Here is a 10,370-nt window from a genome sequence, read left to right as displayed (position 1 = left end):
GGTTATATGAAAATCCTTGAAACAATCGAGGTGTCTGAAGCATATAAGAGTTTGAAAGAAACTTTTTCAATAAAGCTTCAAGAATCCTTATATGGATTGAAATAGTCAAGGAAGAAAAAGGGTACAAAAGAATGACCCTAATTGTCCTTGTATTTTTATGAAAAGGTCTTGGTAAGACAAAATTTTGTCTTGACCTACAGATTGATAATTTGACAAATGAAATATTTGTCTAACAGTGCACATACACTGAAAAGTTTTGATGCAATTTTATATGGATAAATCGCATTCATTGAGTACCCCAATGATTATGAGATCACTTGACATAAATGATGATTCAGTTTGATCTCAAAAGAAGGATGAAGAGTTTCTTGGTGATGAAACTCTATCTTGGTGCAATCAGGGCACTAGTGCATCTTACTAACAATATTTGACCAGATATTTGTTTTGCAGTAAATTTACTGGCAAGATTCAGTTTCTCCCCGATAAAAGGACATTGAAATGGTGTTGAGCACATGATTGAATATCCTCAAAGGACCATAGTTATGGGTTTATTCTATTCCGAGGAATCCAAGACAAAATTGATTGGTTACGCAGATGCAGAATATTTATCTGATCCGCATAAAGCTCTATCTCAAGCACGCTATGTGTTTGCATGTGGAGGCACAATAATATCCTGGCGATCAATGAAGCAAATGTTGCTATGCAGAAATAAAAGTCCTCCATGAAGCAAGTCGAAAGTGCGTCTGGTTGAGATAAATGACACACCATATTCCAGAAATGTGTGGTTTTTCTTTGAAAAAGAATATACCAACCACAATGTATGAAGATTGGAGACATCTATTAGGACCGAAAATAAGTAGGTGTAAATGCGGAAGCTAGCAAAGCAAACCTCGAAAGATCACGAGTAAGAAGACAACGAGAAATATACCAAAAGACACAAAGATTTAACGTGATTCGGTCAATCGACCTACGTCCACAAAGGAGACGAGCAATCCACTATAAATATGAGAGTACAAATACAGAGGAAACAACCTCAACCAAATTCACTCAGAATACATGGGAGGTTCACACAAGTGATAACGTATCAAGCTTGTGACCCATAAATTCTCCCCCTAAGCAAAACTCTCATAAGTCCTTAAGACTACATTGTGAATGCTGATTAAGTTAGAAGGAACATGTCTCTATTTATAGAGCCCTAAACCTTATCCTACCAGAAAAAGGATTAGTCAACCCAAAACCTTTTCCTAAAAGAAAAACCTATTTATGGTAAGAAATCAGGGCAAATAAAACCCAACAACATCATCACAAGAAATTAAGTGATGTTTTAATCAGGGGGAGTATAATACTCATTGCACTCTTTTTCCCTTGACCGAGGTTTTTTCCCACTGGATTTTCTTGGCAAGGTTTTTAATGAGGCAACAAATAGTGCGTATCAAAAGATATGTCTACTCTTTTTCCTTCACTAGAATTTTTTCCCACAGGATTTTTTCTAGTAAGGTTTTAACGAGGCACATTATCTATGGACATCCAAGGGGGAGTGTTATAAATCTATTGTGTTATGTGGATGATCCATTAGAGTTATCCAACAATTAATTGGATTCATGTATTAGTGTTTCCAATGTGATAAGATTCCAAGGTGATATGAACCTTGATAATAACTATGTATAATTCCAAGGTGATATGAACCTTGATGATAACTATGTATAATTCCAAGGTGATATGAACCTTGATGATAACTATGTATAATCCAAGGTGACCTTTGACTATGATATCTCAACACTATAAATAGAGATATCATTCACCATTGTATGCACTGGAATAAGAAGAAAATTCATCTTCTTCTATCTACTTCTCTTGTCTTTTTCTCTTTATGATTATATTCTTATGAGCTTGATTTTATAACAGTTATGAACTTTATCTTTATTTTTATTAATTATTTCTTGTCACTTGTATCACATAATAGATTCCGTTAAAATTAATAACATTACTTTTTAATTCTGTTCATTTGTTTCATTATGCTGCGACATTATATTATATAATCAATCAATATTTTCTCCTTTTTTTTGGATGAAATTAATATTTTTTTGTAGAAAATTTGTTATATAGATTAACGTATAATAAATATTTTGATTTATTAAAAGAGAAAATAGTCATATGCCCCCTTAATCTATTACCGGATTTCCAATTACGTACTCATACTTTGCGGGGGTCCTAATACCCCTCTATACATTTTAAAAATGAAATATATAGCTCCCTAAAAGGTCACACCCAGATTTTTGTTAGAGAGTGAACACACTCGCCTGCCACGTCATATATATTAATTTTTAATAAAAAATTTATGATATCTTTCGTTATTTTATTTTTCTTTTATATTTTTTTCTTTCTCTTTCCAGCGATTTTCTTCCTTTCTTTTTCTTCTTCTTTTCTTTTTCTTTTTTTTTTGCGGAAAAACGCACAAGTACCTCCTCAACCTATGCCCGAAATCTCAGAGACACACTTATACTATACTAAGGTCCTATTACCCCCCTGAAATTATTTTATAAGTAATTTTCTACCCCTTTTAGCCTACGTGACACTAATTTGAAAAAAAAAGTCAATCATCGTTGGGCCCACAAGATAGTGCCACATAGGTCGAAAAGGGGTAAAAAAATTAGTAATAAAATAAGTTCAGGGGGTAATAGGACCTTAGTATAGTATAAGTGTGTCTCTGAAATTTCGGGCATAGGTTGAGGGGGTACTTGGACATTATCCCTTTTTTTGCCATTGAAGAGAAAATTTCTAAGTTTTTTATTTATGCAAGTTTTAAACTTACATTTATGGAATATACATTTATGAAATTTCAAGTTTTATTGTTAAAAGGTAAAGTTATAATAAATCTTTGATAATCTTTTATTTTTTGCAATTGAATAATTTTTTTTCACCATTTTCATCTTCTTGCAAACATCAAACGTTTATCATTTTGAAAGGTAAAATTTAGTAAGAATTTTAGTTCTAACCGTTTCATCTACTATTTGTTTGATACTCAAGTTATTTTCATGGATGAATTTGTTGAATTCTTCAAATTGAGGTAATGGATACATAACAATTGTTATGGATCTTCTCATTTCTATTTTCAAAATCACATATGGGTTTCGTTGACAACCCAAAATTCTTTCTGTACTTGAATTTAAATTATTAAACTAGGGCACCAAAAAATCAAGATAAGAATTTGCTAATCCATTTGGTCATGTGGTTAAGTATGATGATTATCAATTTTAATAATATTAATAAGGAGTTGATTTTCAAAATTTTCTAATTTCGTGCACAAATTGAATAAATAAAATTCTAGAATCAAGAAGAATAATGAAATTCCATGGTGAATCCGAACTTAGAGAAGGTGAGTGATGGAGAGATTTGGTTTATGTTGTTGTGAAGAAGAAAGGAAATAAATAAGAAAAAAAGAATAATTAAAAATACACATATTTATGAAAATAAAATTTTAAAATAAAATTTATTATTTGTTTTGGTCCTCACTCTCTATTACACTCACTGTGCCACATAAGCGTTTAGAGAGTAAATTATATCAATTTTAAACAGTTCAGGAGGGCAATAGGACACCCGTGAAGTTGGAGTGTATAGTTAGGATTTCAGGTATAGTTTGAAGGATTTTAGACCATTTTCTCTCATTAAAAAGATTGATAATATAAGGGTAGAGTAGACATTTAAAAAAGTTAATTAGGAAAATGAAGGGGTAGAGAGAATGATATTTATCGAAGTTGAGGGTGAAGTTTGATTTTTAAAGTAAAGTTGGGAGTGTAAATGATTTTGACGGTTCACTTTTACTATGTATAATTTATGGTATGCATATTTATTATGCCTTGTTATTAACGAGATGAAAACACAACACATGGGAGTGTAACGCCTCCTCTTGTCACTCCAAAAAGAATCAGTTGGAATGTCAAGTCCTTTCATCTTCAAACGTAATGATTCTTCCAAATACGACTTTGTTAAGGTACATCCCTTCAACTTCAACTAATTAATTTCTTGTTTAATAGACTAATTAAACTAATACTTTTGCTAATCTTTTTATTTTTTGTTTAAATTGTTTTTTTTAAAGGTGAAAGTATGGCTAGGTGATAATGATGATCATTACTATGTTCTCTCCAGATTTTTGCTAACCAGAATGTTAACAGTCACTAAGGTCCCGTCCACCCTTAATCCACTTAATTCATTTTTCTTCTACATATAATAACAATTAGTAATTTTTTGAGTTTCTATTATATTTGTTATACTAATACACTTTACATGTAACTTCGTTATATCAATCGATAGGTCAATTATTTAGAATAACTACTTTATCTTTTGACTCATTCTTAAGTTTATAACAGTCACAAACACTTCTTTTTTTAAAATAAAATAAAAATAAATTATGGATCTACCTAGCTCCAAAAGTCAGTGTGTTATAATCTCATTTTAATTATTCAACCATTTCATTTAGCCCAATGATTCACCTTTATCTCTTCCAATACAACGAAAAGATCTTATTTATAACAAGTGACATGCAGTTAATTTAATTAGTGATGTGTAGTGTATCATCTACGATTTCTACATAAGGTTAATATTACATGTACAAAACACCTAAAATAAATAAATAGGGATTAGGGAGTACTTAATAAGTTCCACATAGTACCTAACAAGCACAACAACGAAATATCTTTTAGCGAGTGTAAAAATTTTTATCAGCAACATTTAGTTAATTGTTATTGGATTCAATTTAGATAACTGTCATTGGATTCAATGTCGCTAAAGACTTTAGAGACCTTTAGAAAGAGAGTTAATTTCCATAAAAGATACACATTTGGCGGTAATTAAGCTATTATCGTTAATGAATTACTGCTAAAGATCATTTTTTGGTACCGTGGATATGTGATGGAGACAACACAAAAGATACACCTTACTTTTCACATGAAAATTAAAATAATCAATGATTTGTTATTTGACAAATCAAATTTTGAAACAGATATCATCATTGATGTACATTGTGAGTATTCTTATACAAACAAATTCATATGCATATTGTTATTTCACTAGAAAATAAGATGACTGTTAAATTGCAAGTCCTTGTTAGTCATCATGGTAGTTTGATTTCTTGAAATGAAGGCCTTACTACCTGATCATGTTTTTCCGTATAACTTTATAGTATGCGCAATTTGGAGTTAATATGCATTTTCGCATGTTTGCAGATACCAAATCATGTGTCACTTAAAATTGCTCTTGATCTTAAAAAGCTTCTTGTCGACAACAGCCTTCTTGATGTGTACGTTTGACGTTGTAACTTATATATTCTTCTCAATTCAATGTTTTATATATCTACTTTTCTGTAAAACTAATTGTTTAATTACTACTTCCTGTGCAGCTCACAAGCAGATTTAGAGACAAACTTGTTTAAGGTATCACTTGCTGTTGTGTGTGTATTTCCTTTGGTTCCTCTTTCACTCAGTTTGTTGATGCTCAGATAACGTTTGCATGATTGCTTCTGAGTTCTGATCATTCCATCTCTTTGATCATGAGATGCGGAATTTTCATTGATGAATTCGATATTGCAAATGCAAAGAGAACATGCCTCTCATTTTGCTAGAATGCTGGATACAGTCTTTTGCCTTTTTCTGTTGGTTATTCTCAGGAGCATCTCTTTCATATACCGACTCATAAACAAATACTATGAACAAGTACATGACTTCATTACCCTGCTTTAGCTTATACTGACTCAAAAATTGAGCAATATAGCTTCATGATTTCCTCAAATTGCTAGGCATTTGAAGAAACATGTTGTTTATGAAAATTTCTTTTCTTGGTACTAACTTGAAAATGCAGTTAGAACGGTTAAATCAGAAGAGAACTTTGGATGAGGATCATCCGTTAGCTGAGATGTCCTCGATGTTTTCAGGTGGTGTTGAATAATCATGTTTGACACAAAAATGTGCATGTCCCTAATAAAAAAAGCTTTTAAAGTGTTAGTAATGTACATATCTTGCAATCTAACAAAGGAAAAAATTGGTCAATTTTTCTCTCTTATGACAACCACTTCCACAAGATATTACCACGGAACCTATTGCCTCAACCAATTTTTTTTTAAAACAAGGATAGATCATGCAGAAGAGATTTAGGTCCAGTTTCCTCGTTTGCTTTATCAAAACTAGGTAAGCATCTCATTCTAGTTCATGTTGATTTAACTAAGACAAATCAAATGCAAAATATATTTAGATACAATTCCGTTTTTTCTTACTCATTATAACTATATAAACATCTCATTATAGTTCATGTTCAACCTGCCCTTAGCTTTCTTTCTAGTTTGAAGTTCTCAAAGTTTTAGTTGGAGATCTACACTGAATTTCATTGAATCCTCTGCAGCTTATGAAACGGAGAGGTTTTGGAGACGAGTATATAAAACGTTATAATATGATGACAAGGTGAGTGATTTATTCTTTCTCGCCTGGTAATTCTTGTTTATGGTATACCTATTTTGCAAAGTGTAGTTTTAATCACATCCATTTCTTTTTCGTATATGTTCCTAGATTTCACCATCAGAGAGTTCCTCTTGTAATTCTTGTTTGTGGTACTGCCTGTGTTGGGAAGTCTACTATTGCTACCCAACTCGCACAACGCCTGAACTTGCCAAATGTCTTGCAGGTATCTATTCCTTATAAATTTCTTGGATTTGCTTCCGTATTTCTTTATTTGGACTTCGAAGCATGTACTCCGTTGCTTTCTTATCCATTCACGGGCATTTTATTTTTTTAACAGACAGAAATGGTTTATGAATTGCTGCGCACATCAACAGAGTACGTACTATCTCTGCATATTGAATTCTTCAGTTTTGATATATTTTAGACATTACGACATAAATAGATACTCAAACTTGGCCTCGGCCGGTAAGTAAGCACTCCATCTTTGAGTATGCATATCTAGATACCTCAATCATTCTCCATTGTGTCAGTTGAATACTCCAACTTACAAAATAATCATCATGACACCTTCAGAATTTATGTGTCACATCAGCTTCGGGCCGGGTGTCCACGAGACACAATGGGGATAAGCTGGAGTGTTTAGTTGCCAATTTAGATCATGTTGATGTGTCTACATGTGTACTCTCAAAGTTGGAGTGCTTACTAATTTCTCGAGGCAAAGTTTGCGTGTTTGTTGTGTATTATGCCTAAATTTTATTGGCAGCTATTTTAGTATCATGTCTGTTAGGAGTTTTTGCTGAGAATTCAGTTCCAGTGATATTCACTCTCCTTGTAAATCTATGTCAGTGCACCTTTGATGTCTTCTCCAGTATGGACACGTGGCTTCAGCTCACCGGAGGAGCTAATGACTGAATTTTGCAGAGAATGCAGAATAATATGGAAAGGTAATTCGAGATCTATCAGTATAAGTAATAACAGATAGTATTAAATAAATAGTATTAAATAATATTAGTATTTACTGTGTACTAATCCTAGTCCTATTAGGATTAGTACTCCTTAATCCTAGTCCTATTAGGATTAGTACTCCTTCCTATATCTCCTATATATATCTCCCATGTATTCCCTTATTAGGTTAACACTTCAATACAATCAATATTCCTTCATGGTATCAAGAGCCAGAAAACCTAGATCTTCTTTTCTCTAGGTTTTTTTTCTCTCTTTAGGGCACCGATCGTTCCCTCTCTTCTCTTGGGCGGCGGCAGCCATGACAACCGAGGTGGATCCTCTCGATTCACTTCCTTCTGGCGTTAAACTCCTTCTCAGGCATCTTCATGCCCTGATTCCCGAAAAATTATCAGACATAAATTACCCTACATGGAAAATCACCGTTCTTACAGCCCTTGAGGCCAATTACCTTCTCAAATACGTCGATGGAAGCACAGAACCGCCGCCGGCAGTCATCACCGCCACGGACAAATCAGAAAAAACCAATCCGGCCCATGCCGCCTGGAAAGCCGTGGATGGCCAGATCCGATCATGTTTGATTGCGGTCATCTCTCCCACGGTTCAGAAACACGTCCGATCCTACACAACTGCTTCAGCCCTGTGGACGGCCCTCGCAACACGCTATGCATCAATTTCCCACTCTCATATTTTTCAATTGCGTGATCGTCTCCACACAATTACCAAAGGCACGAAAACTATGGCGGAGTATTTAGACGAGGTCTCCACCATCATCACAGCCCTCGACACCGTGAACGAAATCATTCCCGAAAAAGATCTCGTCATGTGCGTCGTTCGGGGGCTCCCATCAGCTTACTCCTCCATTAAACAGGCGGTTCGCATCAGTCCAACGCCCGTTGACCTGGCTACTCTCTCCTCGTGGCTAAAAAGTGAAGAAATCAACGTGGATCTGGAGAGCAAACTTCTTCTCCGAGAAGCCGCTGTTATGGAGCCGGCCACCGCCCTCACCGCAAGCCAGAACTATCGCGGGGGGCGTGGTGGCGGCCGGCAGGGGAGCCGCGGCGGCTACGGCAGAAACAGCGGAGGCCGCGGGCGCGGCGGTCGGCAGGGCAGTCGTCCGCCGTACGACGGTCAGCAGCACGGCAGCAACAACAGCCTGCACTCCTTCGGCAGCGGCGGGCAGTCATCTTCCAGCGGCGGGCAGGGCACTTACGAGCGGGATCGTCCAACTTGTCAAATCTGTCAGAAAACAGGACACACCGCTGTTCGTTGCTGGTTTCGATATGAGGAGAGCCGAAATAGTGATAACCGTGCCAATTATGCATCTCAAGCCGGCCCTTCCTCTGAATGGCTGTTGGATACTGGGGCCAACATGCACGTTACTTCTGATCTATCCAAGCTTAACGCTCCAAATCCATATCATGGCTCCAATGGTATTACTGTTGGCAACGGTGAGTCCCTTAATATTTCTCACACTGGCACGGGTACCATTAAAACCCCCACCGCTATCTTTCACCTAGGTAACCTTACCCACGTCCCTTCTATTAAATCCAATCTCCTTTCAGTTCACCAATTCACAAAAGACAATAATTGCTCACTCTTGTTCACCTCTAATGATTTTCAGATCCTAGACAATACTACCAAGAGGGTGATTTTTCAGGGCCCCTGTGAGCATGGTCTGTACGTTCTTCCTGGCACAAGTTCGTCTGCCCACCCAGTTTCAGAAAGCGTTCCTGTGGCTCCGGTGGCTCTTTCGGCTGATGGCCACAGTCTGTTGTGGCACAGTCGTCTGGGTCACCCGTCTACTCAAATAATAAATTCTTTAATGTCTCAATTAGGTTTTTCTTCCATTCATGTAAACAATTGTGACTCCTGTTCAATTGCTAAATCTCATAAATTACCTTTTACTTTATCTGAGAAGCGTACAACTGCACCTTTTCAACTTATTCATTCTGACCTATGGGGTCCTACTGCTGTTCCTTCATTTGCTGGTTTTCGCTATTATATTTGTTTTGTGGATGATTTTACAAAATACACTTGGTTGTACCCACTAAAACACAAATCACAGGCATACACCACCTTTGTCACTTTTGAAAAAATGGTCAAAACACAATTCAATTCTCATGTTAAACTTTTTCGAAGTGACAATGGAAAGGAATATGTCAATAACATCTTTGGCCAGTTTCTGCAATCCCTGGGAATTATACATCAAACCTCCTGTCCATACACTCCCGAACAGAATGGGGTGGCTGAGCGTAAGCATCGCCATCTCATTGAAACGGTGGTTACTCTTCTACATCAATCTCATCTCCCTGTCTCCTTTTGGGTAGAAGCTCTAGCCACCGCAAACTACCTCATTAACAGAATGCCCAGTCACACTCTCTCCAACAAATCACCCTATCAACTCCTTTACCAAGAACTTCCCAATTATACCAACCTCCGCGTCTTTGGGTGTCTTGCCTACCCTTGGCTACGCCCTCATATTACTCACAAATTACAACCCCGATCCCGTCCTTGTATTTTTTTGGGCTATCATCCTACCTCCAAGGGTTATCGCTGTCTTGACCCACAAACTCATAAAGTCTACATATCTCGTCATGTCAAATTTGTCGAAAATGAGTTTCCCTACGAGTCTATTTCCTCCTCCACAAATACATCATTCATTGGCGTCCTTCCCCTTTTTCCAACATACTCACAGGGTCCCTCACCACCTTCCCCCACACCTCCACCCACTACCCAACCACCCCTCATCACCCCTTCGACCGTCACCCACAATACACCCGCAACCACCACCCACACTCACAACCAACCCGAACCACCCCATACCCACAACATCTCCATCCCGATCCGTTTTGGATCCTTCCCGGCCACCCCCAAATCACCACCGCCCGTGCCACCCCCCAATACTCATCACATATTAACCCGTGGCAAAGCCGGTATCTTTAAACCCAAAACCTTTCA

At 36.7% G+C, this 10,370-nt stretch overlaps 1 protein-coding gene across 4 annotated transcripts in view; it reads left to right on the top strand.

Annotated features, from left to right (window-relative positions):
* Positions 1-3,880: 3,880 nt before the first annotated feature.
* Positions 3,881-10,370, top strand: part of LOC107022904 — a 10,844-nt gene continuing 4,354 nt past the window's right edge. For 3 of the 4 annotated variants that reach the window (XR_003578880.1, XR_003578881.1, XM_027917694.1), the window contains exons 1-8: positions 3,881-3,991; positions 4,097-4,180; positions 5,223-5,296; positions 5,396-5,429; positions 6,391-6,449; positions 6,555-6,669; positions 6,784-6,821; positions 7,293-7,390. Coding sequence is in view for 2 of the 4 variants with exons in the window: in XM_027917694.1 (XP_027773495.1) it covers positions 3,935-3,991; positions 4,097-4,180; positions 5,223-5,296; positions 5,396-5,429; positions 6,391-6,449; positions 6,555-6,669; positions 6,784-6,821; positions 7,293-7,390 (559 nt within the window). In the remaining 2 variants the exon portion in view is untranslated. Of the gene's footprint in view, positions 3,992-4,096; positions 4,181-4,967; positions 5,021-5,222; positions 5,297-5,395; positions 5,430-6,390; positions 6,450-6,554; positions 6,670-6,783; positions 6,822-7,292; positions 7,391-10,370 lie in introns of those variants that run through there. The other variant, XM_027917695.1, reaches the window with a different exon arrangement.

Source organism: Solanum pennellii, chromosome 6 (genome assembly GCF_001406875.1).
Source record: "Solanum pennellii chromosome 6, SPENNV200".
Lineage (NCBI taxonomy): Eukaryota > Viridiplantae > Streptophyta > Magnoliopsida > Solanales > Solanaceae > Solanum > Solanum pennellii.
Note: the sequence above shows the minus strand (reverse complement) of the source record. Positions and strands in the feature narration are given on the sequence as shown.